At 46.1% G+C, this 19,790-nt stretch overlaps 1 protein-coding gene across 1 annotated transcript in view; it reads right to left on the reverse strand.

The window, feature by feature from the left end:
- Positions 1-492: 492 nt before the first annotated feature.
- The window catches only part of LOC137309248 (ATP-dependent RNA helicase DHX33-like), a gene marked incomplete at its 5' end in the record, with an annotated part of 28,108 nt that continues 8,810 nt past the window's right edge, over positions 493-19,790 (reverse strand). Inside the window, 3 exons of the mRNA XM_067977508.1 lie at positions 493-1,432; positions 3,020-3,106; positions 10,833-11,036. Of these exons, the coding sequence (XP_067833609.1) occupies positions 1,124-1,432; positions 3,020-3,106; positions 10,833-11,036 (600 nt within the window). The remainder of the gene's footprint in view (positions 1,433-3,019; positions 3,107-10,832; positions 11,037-19,790) is intronic.

Raw genomic sequence — 19,790 nt, forward strand, 5'->3', positions numbered from 1 at the left:
CGCACGCACGCGCGCGCACACAGGCTCGCACGCACGCGCGCGCACACAGGCTCGCACGCGCGCGCGCGCACACAGGCTCGCACGCGCGCGCGCGCACACAGGCTCGCACGCACGCGCGCGCACACAGGCTCGCACGCACGCGCGCGCACACAGGCTCGCACGCACGCGCGCGCACACAGGCTCGCACGCACGCGCGCGCACACAGGCTCGCACGCACGCGCGCGCACACAGGCTCGCACGCACGCGCGCGCACACAGGCTCGCACGCACGCGCGCACACACACAGGCTCGCACGCACGCGCGCACACACACAGGCTCGCACGCACGCGCGCACACACACAGGCTCGCACGCACGCGCGCACACACACAGGCTCGCACGCACGCGCGCACACACACAGGCTCGCACGCACGCGCGCACACACACAGGCTCGCACGCACGCGCGCACACACACAGGCTCGCACGCACGCGCGCACACACACAGGCTCGCACGCACGCGCGCACACACACAGGCTCGCACGCACGCGCGCACACACAGGCTCGCACGCACGCGCGCACACACAGGCTCGCACGCACGCGCGCACACACAGGCTCGCACGCACGCGCGCACACACAGGCTCGCACGCACGCGCGCACACACAGGCTCGCACGCACGCGCGCACACACAGGCTCGCACGCACGCGCGCACACACAGGCTCGCACGCACGCGCACACACAGGCTCGCACACAAATCTAAAGCTGGTTATATCCCTTCTAGCTGATCCTTAAAAGTGGTTCTGATGCCAAGGCTCCGTTCCATGGCTCCACAGTGGAGTAACTGGCTGTAGCAACATTCAGTGCACAAATGGTCAGTTAGTGTCCCTGGTCAATGCACTGCCTCTACTGATGCTATTTCAGTTATGTGTGGCTGTTATCTACTACTAGAAATCTGTATCAGAAAATCCCATTGATGCATTATATTGTATTGGTTCATATATGCACCATTTTGCAAGGAATAAACTTATTAAAAAGGCAGATTGCTCAGCACAAAATCTGGTGGTTATTTGTCTTCTAAAAACCCACGCTGTTCATCTCTACAACAGATATGTTCGAAGCAGTCACTGCACTTGGGGCCATCTCAGATGCATTAGCTTTTTATTCCTTTCAACTTTCTGCCAAAGTATTCCGGGGCTGCCTCATAAAGCCACTCAGCATCCACCACACACAAGTCCCGCATGTAACACTTGGAGGTGTGGAGTAGCTCATTGTACAAGACGTAGGAAGGTTTGCAGTGGAAGAGGACTGAGGAGGGATGGATAGCCACAGGCTGCCGAGAGTCCAGGGTCGCATAGCTCCCATCCGGCTGCAGCTCGGCAGCGTTCAGAAACAAAGTGTACGCTAAGCACCGCCGGATATTGCCCGTGTCCGAACGAGAAGACTCCAAACGAACTCCGAACTAAAATAAAAACAAATTCAAATCACACCACCACAAAATGTACTTTTAATCTGAATTCTGAATCGAAGTTAAACAGCTCCGCTGTGCAGTGCAGTAACTAGTCAGAAAGGCCAGGAACAGCCCGGTTTGCACTGGGTTACCAGCTCTCAGCTTGATGGAAGTAGGACTGTGACAATTGACTTGCAGCAGCGCTGGGCAGCAAAGAAAACAAGCAGGCTACCTGGTCCTGATCACTGTCCAGTGGATACTGCTGGAATGTCAGGCGAGAGCAGAATGTGATGCCCTCTTTGCTTGAATAACCTGCCAACATTTACTGAGCTCACTCCTGAAGAATGGCTGCCTGGAATGACGTGCACATAGGGAATCACTCCCAAGAATGAGTCATTCCCTTCAGGAAAACAGAGTAACTGGGACAGTAGCTGAGGATTTCCTGTGATTTAAGATATCTCACAGGCTCTTCAGATGGCCCTAGGAAAGATGGCCAAAACAAACCATTTTTAAAATCATTTGTTTTAACAACATGAAAACAGTGGCAAAACTAGGCAAGTGCTCAGTATCAGAATCATAGAATCGACAGCACAGAAACAGGCCATTTGGCCCAACAGGTCTGTACTTATGCTCCACACAAGCCTCCTCCCACCCTAATTCATCTCACCCTATCAACATATCCTTCTATTCCTTTCTCCCTCATGTGTTTATCCAGCTTCCCCTTAAATACATCTGTACTAGTCGCCTCAACTACTCCTTGTGGGAGTGAGTTCCACATTCTAACCACTCTCTGGGTGAAGAAGTTTCTCCTGAATTCCTCACTGGATTTATTAGTGACTATCTTATATTTATGACCTCTAGTTTTTATCTCCCCAACAACTGGAAACATCTTCTCTACGTCTACCCTATCAAACCCTTTCATAATCTTAAAGACCTCTATCAGGTCACCCCTCAGTCTTCTCTTTTCTAGAGAAAAGAGCCCCAGCCTGTTCAATCTTTCCTGATAGGTAGAACCTCTCAGTTCTGGTATCATCCTAGTAATTTTTTTTTGCACCTTCTCCAGTGCCTCTATATCCTTTTACAGTATGCAGACCAGAACTATACACAGTACTCCAAGTCTAACCAAGGTTCTATTCAAGATTAACATACCTTCCCTGCTTTTCAATTCCATTCCTCGAGAAATAAAGAAACCAAACAAAGCATTGGTATTCATGGTCTTATTAACCTGCGTCGCTACTTTTAGTGATTTCTGTACCTGTACCCCCAGATCCCTCTGCTCCTCTACCCCATCTAGACTATTATTTTCCAAGCAGTGTGTGGCCTCCTTATTCTTCCTACCAAAATGCCACCTCACACTTATCTATATTGAAATTAATTTGCCATTTACACGCTCATTCTACCAATTACTTCAGTCATGCTGTGTCCGATGAGGTGCCCAGCAGTGACCAAGCACTCCCACACTCTGTGGGGAAGAATCACGCTGGCCAGCTGCTTTCAGCTTCCTTGTGCCCAAGAGAAAACTGGCACTGACAGAAACCCGGGGTCAATTCACCCGTCCACCACTGGAAATACATGGCTTCGTGAGAAATACACCTTTACCTTTGCGCAGAGGTCCCGCAGCTGACGTCTAACTTCTGCCACCATCGTCATGTTTCGGCTATTCACAAAGTTCTCTCTGCACCATTCCTGAGGAGCAGACATTGGACAAAACAAACATGCAACATTATAGAAATATTTGGAATGTGTTGGGCACTATTGTAACCTAACACCAATATTTAAAACCTGATGCTTTAGGCCGTTAGCATCAAACAGTCACATATATTGATCACTGACATTAATTAGGAAACTCAAACCTATTTTCTCACATGACAAGTTCTTCCAATCATGTTACAGTCTAGACTATAAATATTAAACAGGATATGAATCGGGAGAGGGATTGACAATTGATGTTACACAGGCTGCAAATGTGCTAAATAATTTTTTGCCTCAGGTTTTACCAAGGAGGAGACAGTAACTTATTCGATCTGGAAAGGGAACCAGAGAGTGTTGCAGAGATAACTTGTGACACTATTCACATTACTGAACAGCTATGTGAACTGAAGGTGAATAAATCTCGGGCCAGAAAAGGTACATTCAAGGATTCTTAAGGAACTAAGGGAGGAAATTACAGGAACTCTGGCACAAATCTTCCAGAAATCACTGAATATTGGAGAGGTGCCTGGGGACTGGAGAAAGGCAGATGTTGCTCCTATTTTTAAAAATGGTAGCAAAACTGACCCAGGAAACTACAGACCAGTGAGTTTAATGTACACTGTGGGTAAAGTTATGGAAACCCTTATTAATGATAAGATCAGGGAGCATCTGGATAGAAATAAAATCATAACAGATAGTCAATATGGGTTCTTGCCAATCTAAATGATTGGTTTTCTCTGAGGGTGGAACAAAGGGAGCTTGATGGGGTACGGCAGTGGAAGTGGTTTACTTGGATTTCAGTAAGGTGTTTGATACAGTTCCTCTGGAAAGGCTGGTACTGAAAATAAAGAAAGTGGGAATCAGTGGAAATATTTTACAACGGATACGCAATTTATTGACTGATAGAACCCGGGGCTGGAGATACAGGGATTGTCACCAGCCGGGAGAATTGTACCAGTCGGGTCCCACAGGGGTCTGTTTTGGGACCTCTTTTGTTTAATATCTTTATAAATGATCTGGGGCTGGGAGTCAGAGTGGCTAAATTTGGAGATGATAGAAAGCAAATGAAGGTGGTGAACTCCAGAGCTGAACGGGAGGATTGGAATATACTTGGGAATTGGACTGACAGGTGGCAGATGAAATTCAGTGTAGAGAAATGCAAAGTACTTCACAAGGGGACAAAAGTACAGGAAGGGATTATTACCGAAATGGAAAGAAAATATTACATAGAATGTACAGCACAGAAACAGGCCATTCGGCCCAACTGGTCTATGCCGGTGTTTATGCTCCACACGAGCCTCCTCCCTCCCTACTTCATCTCACCCTATCAGCATATCCTTCTATTCCTTTCTCCCTCATGTGTTTATCCAATAGTGTGTATGGAAAATGAGAGGTATCTGGAGGTCCTGACTGACAATAAATTGAAGCTATCGCAACAATGCTCAGTGGCAGTGAGTAATGCAAATCAGATGTTAGGATGTGTTAAATGGTCAATATTGAGCCAAAAGAGTGAGGCAAGCCTGTCACTTTATAAATCAATGATGCAACTGCACTTAGAAAACAGAGTAGAGTCCTGGTCACCACAGCACAAAGAGGATATTGCAGCTGATGAAAGGCTACAGAAGAGAGCAACCAGGCCATTGAGGGGACAGAGGGATTGGATTATGAGGAGCGAGAGAGAGTCGGGATAAAAGGGTCATTCTCAGGATGGCAATCTGTAACTAGTGGGGTGCCACAGGGCTCAGTGCTGGAGCTTTAATTATTTACAATCTATATCAATGACTTGGATGAAGGAAGTGAATGTACTGTGGCCAAATTTGCTGGAAAAGCAAGTTGTGAGGAGGACACAAAGTGTCTGCAGAGGGATATAGATAGGTTAAGTGAGTGGGCAAAAATTTGGCAGATGGAGTATAATGTGGGAAAATGTGAAGTCATCCACTTTGGTAGGAAGAATAAAAAAACAAAATATTATATAAATGGAGAAAGACTACAGAATGCTGCGGTACAGAGGGATTTGGGTGTCCGCTTACGCGAAACACAAAGAGTTAGCATACAGGTGCAGCAGGTAATTGAGAAGGAAAATGGAATATTGGTCTTTATTTCTAGGGGGATGGAGTGTAAAAGCAGGGAAGTCTTGCTACAACTGTACAGGGTGCTGGTGAGACCACACCTGGAGTACTGTGTACAGTTTTGGTCACCTTATTTAAGGAAGGATATACTTGCATTGGAGATGGTTCAGAGAAGGTTCACTGGGTTGATTCCGGGTATGGAAGGGTTTTCTTACGAGGAAAGATTGAGCAGGTTGGGCCTATACTCACTGGAGTTTAGAAGAATGAGAGGAGATCTTATTGAAACATATAAGATTATGAGGGGACTTGATAGGGTAAATGCTGAGATGATGTTTCCCCTCATAGGGGAATCTGGAACTAGGGGCATAGTCTCAGAATAAGGGGTCACCCATTTAAGACAGATGAGAAGAAATTTCTTCCCTCAGAGGGTTGTGAACCTTTGGAATTTTTTGCCTACCCAAAGAGGCTGAGTCATTGAATATATTCAAGGTTGAGTTAGACAAATTTTTGATCAGCAAGGGAGTCAAAGGTTATGGGAAACATGCGGGAAAGTGGAGTTGAGGCCAGAATCAGATCAGCCATGATCTCATTGAATGGTGGAGCAGGCTCGAAGGGCCAAATGGCCTAATCCTATCTCTTATGATTATGTAAATTGGGCATGTTCTCACTGGAAGAGAGAAGGTTGAGAGGTGATCTGATTGCTACTTTCAGGATTCTAAAGGGACCAGATAATGTCGACCATGACAAGCTGTTTCACCTTATCCAGAACAGTAGAACCAGAGGACACAGCCTGTGCTTGAAGGGGGGGAAATTCAAAACTAATCTGTGCAAATATTACTTCGGTGGTCAATCCATGGAATAGGCTCCCTAGGGAGATGGTGGAAGCAGACAGACGGGGCGCAGATGCGAGGCAGTCTAAGATGAGTTTAAAGTGCATGTGTATAAATGCATGCAGCGTGGTAAATGAGGTTGGTGAGCTGCAGGCTCAAGTCGTCACATGGGACTACGATATAGTGGCAATAACAGAGACCTGGCTCAAAGAAGGGGAGGATTGGGTAGTAATATGTTTCTGGCAACCAGGTTTTCAGGGAAGATAGGGAATGAAAGAAAGGAGGGGGTGGCAGTATTGATCAAAGAAACTATTATAGCACTGGAAAGGGAGGGGTCAAAGACAGAATGTATTTGGTAAGAATTAAGGAACAATAGAGGAGATATTACACTACTGGGTGTATACTATAGGCTACCTAGGAAGGAGATAGAGGAGCAAATTTGCAGGCAAGTGACAGAAAAATGCAAGAACTATAGAGTAGTGATAATGGGAGACTTCGATTAACCCAATATAGACTGAGATAGTAACAGTGTAAAGGGCAAAGAGGGGGAGGAATTCCTGAAATGTGTACAAGAGAACTTTCATAGATCAGTATGTTTCCAGCCCAACTGAGAAGGAAACAATGCTGGATCTAGTTCTGGGGAATGAAGTGTAGCATGTTTCAGTGGGGGAGCATTTGGGGAACAGTGATCATAATATCATTACATTTAGAATAGTTATGGAAAAGGACAAGGAATAATCAAATGTGAAAATACATAACTGAAGGAGGGCAAATTTCAGTGAGTTAAAAAGGGATCTTGCCCAGGTGGATTGGAATCAAAAATTGGTGGCAAAACAGTGGTTGAACAATGGGAGACCCTCAAGGAGGAGATGGTTTGGGTACAGAGTAGACACATTCCCACAAGGGGGAAAGGAAGGGCATCCAAAGCTAGAGCTCCCTGGATTACTAAAGATATAGAGATTAAAATGAAACTGTAAAAAGAGGTTTATGATGAATGTAAGGTTCATAATACTGTAAAGAATCAGGCTGAATACAGAAAGTACAGAGGAGATCAAAAAAGGGAATAAGAGGGGCAAAGAGAGAGTAAGAGAATAGATTAGCGGCTAACATAAAAGGGACATAAAACCCAAAAGTCTTTTATAAACATAAATAGTAAAAGGATAGTCAAAGAAAGGGTGGGACCGATTAGGGTCAAAAAAGATCATCTTGTGGAGGCAGACGGCATGGCTGAGGCACTAAATGAATACTTCACATCAGTCTTCACTAGAGAAGAGGATGCTGCCATTGTAGCAGTAAAGAAGGAGGTAGGAGTGATATTGGAAAGGATGAAAATAGATAAAGAGGAGGGGCTTAAAAGATTGGCAGTACTCAAAGTAGAAAAGTCACCCGGTCCGGATGGGCTACATCCTCGGTTACTGAGGGAAGGGTGGAAATTGCGGAGGCTCTGGCCACAATCTTCCAATCCTCCTTAGATATGGGGATGGTGCCGGAGGTCTGGAGGATTTCAAATGTTACACCCCTGTTCAAAAAAGGGGAGAGGGATAAACCTGGCAATTACAGGCCAGTCAGGCTAACGTCAGTGGTGGGGAAACTTTTAGAGACAATAATCCAGGACAAAATTAATTGAGACTTGGAAAAGTCTGGGCTAATAAATGAAAGTCAGCACAGATTTATTAAAGGAAAATCGTGTTTGACTAACTTGATTTGAGTTCTTTGATGAAGTAACGGAGTACGGTTGATGTTGTGTATATGGACTTTCAAAAGGCGTTTGATAAAGTATCACATAATAGACTTGTTAGCAAAATTAAAGCCCATGGGATTAAAGGGACAGTGGCAGCATGGATAGAAAATTGGCTAAGGACAGAAAGCAGAGAGTAGTGGTGAACGGTTGTTTTTCAGACTGGAGGGAGGTGCACAGTGGTGTTCCCCAGGGGTCAGTATTAGGACCACTGCTCTTTTTGATATATGTTGATGAGCTAGACTTGGGTATAGTTGGTATAATTTCTAAGTTTGCAGATGACACGAAACTTGGAAATGTGGTAAACAATGTGGATGATAGTAACAGACTTCAGGAGGACAGAGACAGACTGGTGAAATGGGCAGACACATGGCAGATGAAATTTAACGCAGAGAAGTGTGAAGTGATGCATTTTGGTAGGAAGAATGAGGAGAGGCAATATAAACTAAATGGTACAATTTTAAAGGGGGTGCAGGAACAGAGAGACCTGGGGGTGCACATACACAAATCTTTGAAGGTGGCAGGACAAGTTGACAGGCTGTTAAAAAACCATATGGGATCCTGGGCTTTATTAACAGAGACAGAGTACACAAGCAAGGAAGTTACGCTAAACCTTTATAAAACACTGGTTAGGCCTCAGCTGGAGTATTGTGTTCAATTCTGGGCACCACACTTTAGGAAGGATGTCAAGGCCTTAGAGAGGGTGCAGAAAAGATTTACTGAAATGGTACCAGGGATGAGGGACTTCAGTTATGTGGAGAGACTGGAGAAGCTGGGATTGTTCTCCTTAGAACAGAGAAGGTTAAGGGGAGATTTGATAGAGGTGTTCAAAATCATGAACTGTTTTGATAGAGTAAACAAGGAGAAACTGTTTCCAGTGGCAGAAAGGTCGGTAACCAGAGGACACAGATTTAAGGTGATCGGCAAAAGAGCCAGAGGAGACATGAGGAAACATTTTTTACGCAGCGAGTTGTAACCATCTGGAATGCACTGCCTGAAAGGGTGGTGGAAGCAGATTCAAAAGGGAATTGGATAAATATTTGAGGGGAAAAAATTTACAGGGCTATTGGGAAAGAGCAGGGCACAGCTCCTTCGAAGAGCTAGCACAGGCACGATGGGCCGAATGGCCTCCACCTGTGCTGCACTGATTAATTCAAATGTAAATTAGATAGATTTCTTTCAGAAAATAACATTTTGGGATACAGTATATGAATAATTTGAAACATGACCTGTGGTAAGTGTGCCATGCTTGGGAGGAACAGGTGACTTTGGACCTATGGTTTCCCAAAGCTCTCCACCACTGGGGGTTTTCCTCGCCTCATTTCTGGGTCTGTTGTAGACTCACTGATAGAGATTGATTGCTATGATTAGACAATAACTGCAATAACTGCATTATCGCTGTATCATGCAACTACCAGGATGGTAGGTCGTCAATCAGATGGACTGTGGTCTTTTCTTGTCCAACAATTCCTATGTTCCCAAGCACGCTTAGGAAAAAAAACGTGAAGGGGATGAAATGTATCCCAGGCTGTTAAAAGAAGCAAGGGAGGAAATAGCGGAGGCTCTGACCATCATTTTCCAATCCTCACTGGCTACAGGCATGGTGTCGCAGGATTGGAGGACTGCTAACGTCGTACCATTGTTTAAAAAGGGAGAAAGAGATAGACCGAGTAATTACAGGCCAGTCAGTCTAACCTCGGTGGTGGGCAAATTATTGGAATCAATTCTGAGGGACAGTATAACCATCATTTAGAAAGGCACAGATTAATCAAGGACAGTCAGCATGGGTTTGTTAAGGGAAGGATGTGTCTGACTAACTTGATTGAATTTTTTGAGGAGGTAACAAGGACGGTTGATGAGGGTAGTGCGTTTGATGTAGTCTACATGGATTTTAGGAAGGCTTTTGGCAAGATCCCACATGGCAGACTGGTCAAAAAAGTAAAAGCCCATGGGATCCAAGGGAATGTGGCAAATTGGATTCAAAATTGGCTCAGTGGCAGGAAGCAAAGGGTAATGGTCAACGGGTGATTTTGTGACTGGAAGGATGTTTCCAGTGGGGTTCCGCAGGGCTCAGTACTGGGTCCCTTGCTTTTTGTGGTATATATATTAATGATGTAGACTTAAATGTAGGGGGCATGATTAAGAAATTTGCAGATGATACAAAAATTGGCCATGTGGTTGATAGTGAGGAGGAAAGCTGTAGACTGCAGGAAGATATCAATGGACTGGTCAGGTGGGCAGAAAAGTGGCAAATGGAATTCAATCCAGAGAAGTGTGAGGTAATGCATTTGGGGAGGGCAAACAAGGCAAGGGAGTACACAATAAATGGGAGGATACTGAGAGGTGTAGAGGAAGTGAGGGACCTTGGAGTGCATGTCCACAGATCCCTGAAGGTAGCAGGACAGGTAGATAAGGTGGTTAAGAAGGCTTATGGAATACTTTCCTTTATTAGCCAAGGCACAGAATATAAGAGCAGGGATGTTATGCTGGAACTGTATAAAACACTAGTTAGACCACAGCTTGAGTACTACGCACAGTTCTGGTCACCACATTACAGGAAAGATGTAATTGTACTAGAGAGGGTACAGAGGAGATTTACAGGGATGTTGCCAAGACTGGAGAATTTTAGCTATGAGGAAAGATTGGACAGGCTGGGGTTGTTTTCTTTGGTATAGAGGAGGCTGAGGGGTGATTTAATTGAGGTGTATAAAATTATGAGGGGCCTAGATAGAGTGGACAGGAAGGACCTATTTCCCTCAGCAGAGGGGTCAATAACCAGGGGGCATGGATTTAATGTAATTGGTAGAAGGATTAGAGGGGAGATGAGGAAAAGTTTTTTCACCCAGAGGGTGGTGGACACCTGGAACTCACTGCCTGAAAGGGTGGTAGATGCAGAAAGCCTGATCGCATTTAAAAGGTACTTGGATGTGCACTTGAAGTGCCGTAACCTACAAGGCTACGGACCAAGAGCTGGAAAGTGGGATTAGGCTGGGTAGTTCTATTTCGACCACAGACACGATGGGTCGAATGGCCTCCTTCTGTGCCACAAATTTTCGATGTTTCTATGAAGGAATACTTTTTACCTTATGGCCTCCTACATTTTTAAAGGCATGATATATGTTAAGTAGGGTCATGTGATCACCCTCGCTGGAGATGAATTTCTTCCTCACAGAGTACACTTCATCCCGCTTAGCATGTAGATTGTAAAGGACACTGTCCACAGAAAGCAATGAAACAATAGTCAGGATCTCCTCGGTGCAGTGAAACTCCGGGGACAGCAGGAGAGTCTGTTAAAGAAAGAAAGACGTGCAGTTATATTGTGCCTCACCATGTCTCTCAGAAATATTGCAAAGCATTTCACTTACAATGAATTTCTTTGGCAGCAGCAAATTTGTGCACAGCAAGACCCTACAAACACCAATGAGATGAATAACCTCTGTGTCTGAATTTCTGGCAATGTTGGCCACAGAACTCCCTGCTCTTCTTTGAATAATGCCATGGCAGATTGAACATCCTGCCCCAGGAGCAGGCTGGTGGGGCCTCGGTTTAACATCTCATTTGAAGGATGGGTTAGATAGGCTCAGTTAAAGAGGCAGATCAGGTGGAACGACAGAACAGGGTTACAACACCAATATTCTTTTCATAAAGGAGCTACAAACTGTCCCCAATATAATCAAAAGAATATCACTGCCAATTACACAGCATAATGTTACAGTAAGTAGAGCATAGACTGAGGGTAAAGATGCTGCAGCTGGAGTCCTCTCACAGGCCACATCATGAGCACAGTGCTCAGTTATGGTCACCAGGCACAAGGAAACAACCGAGCCCTGGAAGGGGTAAGGAAAAGGTTAGAAAAACTCAGACTATTCATCCTTGAAAGAGGCAAGGAGAGCGGACCTCACATGCAAGATAATAAGCGAAATAGATCGAGTTAATGAGGAGCATTATTAAAGGGTAAACCATGACTGTAGGACAAGGGACATCAATGAAAACTAGCAAAAGACAAGTTCAGCATGGATATCTTTGCAATCTCTATAATACCACCAGGAATGGGTGCCTAGTGAAGGCAAGAATTCTGGAATTATTGAAGAGTAATTGGGCTGTAGGTTCGTATGGACGGATGGGCCAAATGGCTTCCCTCATCTGTACTTATCTTTGTGTCTGTAATTTGAATTGATATTCTGATCAGTTGGTGATTTACTTTTCACTCTGCATTGATCACTGATGCCACTGGGCTTCAAGCTTTTCTGTGCGAAGTAAATACCAGCACATTCATGGACTCCCGGTCTCAACATCCGAAAGAATGCAGAACAATGCTGTCATTGCAGAAAATGTTTTATTCGTTTGGGAATCGTGATAAGCTGAGGAAGAGTTGCCTGAACAGGCGACATTCAAGGGGATTTAGAAGGACTGACTTGTGAAATTCCACACATCCTTGCCACTAACTTTGGGAATCATTAGAAATGGGATTGGAAAATAGCAAATATAACACCAATCTTTACCAAGAGGTATGGGGACAACCCAGGAAACCAGAGGTCAGTGAGCATAACATCTGTTGTGATAAAGAAGGCAACCAGAAAGAGGGGATAATGAAATACCTAGATAGGCATGGGGCAGTTAGAGGGAGTCAGTATGGATTTATGGAAAAGGGTTGAAGGGATATGGGAACAGGGCAGCTAAGTGTGATTAGAACTATTTGCTCGCATGGAGGGTAAATGCTGACAAGGACTGGGTGGGCTGAACGGCCTGTTTCTGTGTTGCAACTTATGTGTTTCTAGAAGTAACTTCTGTGTCTTGCTTAACAAATTTACTAATAACGGATGGAATTTCTGTGTGTGTAATATTTAGATTTTAGAAGGGTTTTGATACTACTACACGTGATTGGTTCGAAAGGCAGGAAGGCGTTGAGCAAGAGGCGAATTTCTGAGGAAGACTGAAAACTGGCCAAAGAAAACAAAGGGTGGCTGTGAATGGAGTTTTGTGGACCTGGCAAGGGGTCCTGAGCAGGGTGCACCAGGAATCAGTGCTGGGGCCATTGTCCTTTTCAGGGTACAGAACTGATCTTGGAGCTGGGGACAAGAATAAAGCTGTGGGGAGGGGGAGAGAACGAGGTCACACAATTTAATCTGACCATGCACGTTCCCCTCTTCTAAGTTTGAACCCCGTGTCCCAGGGTTGTTGCATTTGGGGCAAATTATTACTGGGGTCCAATTTATCTATTCCCTTCAGGATTCTGAGCACTTGAATAATATCTCCCCTTTTTCTGGCAGTATAACAATCGCAGGCTCCTCAAGCTCTCCTCATAGCTTCGACTCGGTATCCATTTGGATTTTTAAAAAATTCATTCATGGGATGTCGGCGTCGCTGGCGACGCCAGCATTTATTGCCCATCACGATTTGCCCTTGAACCGCTGCAGTCCATGTGGTGACGGTTCTCCCACAGTGCTGTTAGGTAGGGAGTTCCAGGATTTTGACCCAGTGATAATGAAGGAATGGGGATTTATTTCCAAGTCGGGATGGTGTGTGACTTGGAGGGGAACGTGCAAGTGGTGTTGTTCCCATGTGCCTGCTGCCCTTGTCCTTCTAGGTGGTAGAGGTCGCGGGTTTGGGAGGTGCTGTCGAAGAAGCCTTGGCGAGTTGCTGTAGTGCATCCTGTGGATGGTACACACTGCAGCCACAGTGCGCCGGTGATGAAGGGAGTGAATGTTTAGGGTGGTGGATGGGGTACCAATCAAGCGGGCTGCTTTGTCCTGGATGGTGTCAAGCTTCTTGTGTTGTTGGAGCTGCACCAATCCAGGCAAGTGGAAAGTATTCCATCACACACCTGACTTGTGCCTTGTAGATGGTGGAAAGGCTTTGGGGAGTCAGGAGGTGAGTCACTACCACAGAATGCCAAGCCTCTGACCTGCTCTTGTAGCCACAGTATTTATGTGGCTGGTCCAGTTAAATTTCTGGTCAATGGTGACCCCCAGGATGGTGATGGTGGGGGATTTGGCGATGGTAATACCATTAAGGGGAGGTGGTTAGACTCTCTCTTGTTGGAGATGGTCATTGCCTGGCACATGTCTGGCGTGAATGTTACTTGCCACTTATGAGCCCAAGCCTGGATGTTGTCCAGGTCTTGCTGCATGCGGGCACAGACTGCTTCATTATCTGAGGGGTTGCGAATGGAACTGAACACTGTGCAATCGTCAGCGAACATCCCCATTTCTGACCTTATGATGGAGGGAAGGTCATTGATGAAGCAGCTGAAGATGGTTAGGCCTAGGACACTGCCCTGAGGAACTCCTGCAGCAATGTCCTGGGGCTGAGATGATTGGCCTCCAACAACCACTACCATCTTCCTTTGTGCTAGGTATGACTCCAGCCACAGGAGAGTTTTCCCCCTGATTCCCATTGACTTCAATTTTACTAGGGCTCCTTGGTGCCTCACTCAGTCAAATGCTGCCTTGATGTCAAGGACAGTCACTCTCACCTCTGGAATTCAGCTCTTTCGTCCATGTTTGGTCCAAGGCTGTAATGAGGTCTGGAGCCAAGTGGTCCTGGCAGAACCCAAACAGAGCATCGGTGAGCAGGTTATTGGTGAGTAAGTGCCGCTTGATAGCACTGTCAACGACACCTTCCATTACTTTGCTGACGATTGAGAGTAGACTGATGGGGCGGTAATTGGCTGGATTGGATTTGTCCTGCTTTTTGTGGACAGGACATACCTGGGCAATTTTCCACATTGTCGGGTAGATGCCAGTGTTGTAACTGAACTGGAACAGCTTGGCTAGAGGTGCGGCTAGTTTTGGAGCACAAGTCTTCAGCACTACAGCCGGGATGTTGTCGGGGCCCATAGCCTTTGCTGTATCCAGTGCACTCAGGCATTTCTTGATATCACCTGGACTGAATCGAATTAGCTGAAGACTGGCTTCTGTGATGGTGGGGATATCAGGAGGAGGCCGAGATGGATCATCCACTCGACACTTCTGGCTGAAGATGGTTGCAAACGCTTCAGCCTTGTCTTTTGCACTCACGTGCTGGACTCCGCCATCAGGTGATGTTCATGGAGCGTCCTCCTCCGGTTTTTTGGCACTGTCTGGATATCTTGATGCACCAAATACAAAGAGATCTGGATAGTTTGAGATGATGAGTTGATAAATGTTAAGTGACAACTGTTGTGGACAAATGCAAGATAGTGTGATGTGGGGAAGGGAAATAAAGAGTGAGAATGTGAACTAAATGCCTCTCGGCCACAGGGCACATTATAGAATAAAGTCTTCAATCTGAAACCTTAACTCTGTTTCCTTCTCCACAGATGCTGCCTGACCTGCTGAGTGTTTCCAGCATTTTCTGTTTTTATTTATCATAGAAGAGGGATCTGGGAGTATTGGAGGCAGCTCACTGAAACCAACAGTGCAGTGTGCGGCAGCAGTAAGGAAAGTGAACCGCCTCTTGGGACACATGGTCAGAGGGACAGAGCACAAACTCCAGGCCCTGGTACGGCCACACCTGGAGCACTGTGTACAGTACTGATCACCATACGACGCCAGCATATCCAAGCACTGCAGAAAAGGGCAAACCGAACTCATACTGACTTCAGGCATTTGAGCTGTGGAGAGGGTGAAGAGCCCGGGATTGGTTACTGTGGGCAGGGGAGCCCGGGATTGGTTACTGTGGGCAGGGGAGCCCGGGATTGGTTACTGTGGGCAGGGGAGCCCGGGATTGGTTACTGTGGGCAGGGGAGCCCGGGATTGGTTACTGTGGGCAGGGGAGCCCGGGATTGGTTACTGTGGGCAGGGGAGCCCGGGATTGGTTACTGTGGGCAGGGGAGCCCGGGATTGGTTACTGTGGGGAAGAGAAAGATCAGGGAGAGATTATTTTTGAGTATCATAATATGATTACGTTTAGAATAGTCATGGAAAAGGACAAGGAACAATCAAATGTGAAAATACTTCACTGGAGGAGGTGCTGGCTCAGGTGGATTGGAATTAAAGATTGTCAGGTAAAAGAGTAAATGAGTAATCTCCTTCAAAGAGGAGATAGTCCGGGTACAGAGTAGACACATTCCAACGAGGGGAAAGGAAGGGCATCCAGAGCTAGAGCTCCCTGGATGACCAAAGGTATAGAGATTAAAATGGAACAGTAAAAATGAGGCTTAAGATAAATGTTAAGCTCATAATACAGTAGAGAACCAGACTGAATACAGAGAGTACACGGGAGAACTGAAAAAGGAAATAAGAGGGGCAGTGAGAGAGTTTGAGAAAAGATTAGCAGGTAACATAAAAGGGAACACTAAAGTCTTTTATAAACATATAAATAATAAAAGTCAATAATAATTTTTAAAAAGTCAAAGGAAGGGTGGGGCTGATTAGGGGTCAGAAAGGAGATGATCTTTTGATGGAAATTGCAGAGGTTCTGGCCACAATCTTCCAATCCTCCTGAGATATGGGTGTGGTGCTCAAGTACTGGAGGATTGTAAATGTTACACCTGTGTTCAAAAAAGGAGAGAGGGATAAACCAGGTAACTCCAGGTCAGTCAGCCAAACTTCGGTGGAGGAGAAACTTTGAGACACAATAATCCGGGGCAAAATTAATTGGCACTTGGAAAAACATGGTTTAATAATAGACAGCAAGCACAGATTTGTTAAAGGAAAATCATGTCCGACTAACTTGATTTGAGCTCTTTGATGAAGTAACGGAGAGGGTTGATGAAGGTAGTGCAGTTGATGTTGTGTATATGGACTTTCAAAAGACATTTAACATAGTAAGACATAATAGACTCATTAGCAAAATTAAAGCCCATTGGATTAAAGGGACAGTGGCAGCATGGATACAAAATTGGCTGAAGGACAGAAAGCAGAGAGTAGTGGTGAACGGTTGTTTTTCAGACTGGAGGGAAGTATACAGTGGTGTTCCTCAGGGGTCAGTATTAGGACTGCTGCTCCTTTCGATATATATCAATGACCTGGACTTGGGTATAATTTCAAAGTTCGCAGATAACAAAACTTTGAAATGTAGTAAAGAACGTGAATGATAGTAACTGACTGGAGGACACAGACAGACTGGTGGACACAGACAGACTGGTGAAATGGGCAGACACACGGCAGATGAAATTTAACGCAGAGAAGTGTGAAGTGATACATTTTGATAGGAAGAATGAGGAGAGGCAATATAAACTAAATGGTACAATTTTAAATGGGGTGCAGGAACAGAGACACCTGGGGGTGCACATACACAAATCTTTGAAGGTACCAGGACAAGTTGAGAGGCTGTTAAAAAATATGGGATCCTGGGCTTTATTAATAGAGACATTGAGTACAAAAGCAAGGAAGTTATGCTAAACCTTTATAAAACACTGGTGAGGCCTCAGCTGGAGTATTGTGTTCAATTCTGGGCACCACACTTTAGGAAGGATGTCAAGGCCTTAGAGAGGGTGCAGAGGAGATTTACTAGAATGGTACCAGGGATGAGGGACTTCAGTTATGTGGAGAGATTGGAGAAGCTGGGGTTGTTTTCCTTAGAGCAGAGAAGGTTAAGAGGAAATTTAATAGAGGTGTTCAAAATCATGAACAATCAGAAGTAAGAAACCGTTTCCACTGGCAGGAGGGTTGGCAACCAGAGGGGAGATGAGGAGAAATTTCACGCAGTGAGTTGTTATGATCTGAAAAGGTTATGGAAGCAGAAACAATAATGATTTTCAAAAGAGATTTGGATAAATACTTTAAGTGAAAAATTTGCGGGGGAGCGAGCGGGGGCTAATTGGGTAGCTCTTTCAAAGAGCCTGTGTTGTAAGATTCTATGAAGTATTCAAGATCCTTAAGGTGCAGATAAATTGAACCCTGACAATATGCTCGACATTCCTACAAATGCTACAATCAGGAGACAAAGCGTTCAAGCTCAGATTTCTGAATTCTACAATTTTTCTTTCTTTTTTGACTTACTAACACATCATTTCTCTCGCTGTATAAAGGAAAGTACAGGGAGTAAAAGCCTCAGCAGTCCAATCGGGCCATCCCACTAAAAAAAACTCTCATCTTCTCAAAAAACTCGGAGCGGAGCGACAGGCGGGAGCGGACCAAGGAGAGAGCGCGGGACGCGGAGACTACGAAAGGCCCAGGCTCGAGGGCCTACCCGCCCTCGGAGCGGAGCTACAGGCGGAAGCGGACCTAGGAGAGAGCGCGGGACTCGGAGACTTCTAAAGGCCCAGGCTCGAGGGCCTACCCGCCCTCAGAGCGGAGCTACAGGCGTGAGCGGACCGAGGAGAGAGTGCGGGACTCGGAGACTACTAAAGGCCCAGGCTCGAGGGCCTACCCGCAGAGAGGCAATCGGTGAAAAAAACAAGGATTGACGTCACAGGACAGCGGGTAGGTGATTGGCGAGTCGATAAAGGGAGCAGCGGAGGCCTGAGGTGAGTAATTAAACTCACCTACGTGAGTCTTTTTCCCCAGCGGGGAAGGAGCTTCGCGGCTTTTTCAAAGGCACGGGGCGGGGCCAATTCATTGGTACCCGTATATAGGTGGAGCGGTTGCTAAACCCGAGACACTACACTAGTAGTGTCTCCCACCCTCCCACCTCCTCTAACCTTTTGGGGGGTAGAGGGAATTTAAAGGGTAGGTTCGTTTTTATATTTTGTTTTCAGGGTCTTAACTACTGGACCCAAGATAAATAAGAAGCAAAAAGTAATCCAAAGTGGGACGTCACCAAGGAAGAGGTAAGTGATTGGTTGGTGAGTATTTTCCTGCTGAATTTGTCTGAGGTTAGAGTTTGTGGATTCTCGGGTCTCTGTTGTGTAGTGGGGGACTGCTGTTCAGCAAGGGCCCTTGAGTATACCTTTTAATTGAAGTGAAATTGGTGGGATTCATTTCATTTGAATTACTTAGTTAAAGGGTAAGTCATGTCAGGACAGCCCAGCCTCGTGTTATGCTCTTCCTGCTCAATGTGGGAAATCAGGGACCCTTCCGGTGTCCCTGACGACCATGTGTGTGGGAAATGTATCCAGCTGCAGCGACTGACAAACCGCATTGCGGCACTGGAGCTGCGGATGGATTCATTATGGAGCATTCGCGATGCTGAAAACGTCGTGGATAGCACGTTTAGTGAGATGGTCACACCGCAGGTAAAGGTTGTACAGGCAGGAAGTAAGTGGGTGACCTCCAGGCAGAGTAAGAGGAGCAGGCAGGCAGTGCAGGGGTCCCCTGTGGCCGTCCCCCTCTCAAACAAATATACCGCTTTGGATATTGTTGAGGGGGATGACTTATCAGGGGAGGGCAGCAGCAGCCAACTTCCTGGCACCAGGGGTAGCTCTGCTGCACAGGCTGGGAGGAAAAAGAGTGGAAGAGCTATAGTGGTAGGGGATTCTATCGTAAGGGGAACAGACAGGCGTTTCTGTGGCCGTAAACGTGACTCCAGGATGGTTTGTTGCCTCCCTGGTGCCAGGGTCATGGATGTCACTAAGCGGCTACAGGGCATTCTCAAGGGGGAGGGTGAGCAGGCAGAGGTCGTGGTCCACATTGGGACCAACGACATAGGTAGGAAGGGAGATGAGGTCCTGCATCAAGAATTTAGGGAGCTAGGTCGCAGATTAAAGAGCAGGACCTCAAAGGTTGTAATCTCTGGATTACTCCCAGTGCCACGGGCTAGTGAGTATAGAAATAGGAGGATAGAACAGATGAATGCGTGGCTGAAGAGTTGGTGCAGGAGGGAGGGTTTCAGTTTCCTGGATCACTGGGCCTGCTTCTGGGGACGGTGGGACTTGTACACGTCGGACGGGTTGCACCTGAACCAGAGCGGGAGAAATATCCTTGCGGGGAGGTTTGCTAGCACTGTTGGGGGGGTTTAAACTAACTTGGCAGGGGGAAGGGATACAGAGTGGAGCTACAATAGGGGGTGATGTGCAGCCAAATATTGAGAAAAAAACAAGTCAGCTTGGAAGACAGGGCAAATATGTGAGGGCAAGGCTGGATGGCATCTATTTTAATGCAAGGAGTCTTGCGAATAAGGTGGATGAACTGAAGGTGTTGATAAACACATGGGAGTATGATATTGTTGCTGTCACA

This window comes from Heptranchias perlo, unplaced genomic scaffold (assembly GCF_035084215.1).
Source record: "Heptranchias perlo isolate sHepPer1 unplaced genomic scaffold, sHepPer1.hap1 HAP1_SCAFFOLD_1558, whole genome shotgun sequence".
NCBI classification, from domain to species: Eukaryota; Metazoa; Chordata; class Chondrichthyes; order Hexanchiformes; family Hexanchidae; genus Heptranchias; species Heptranchias perlo.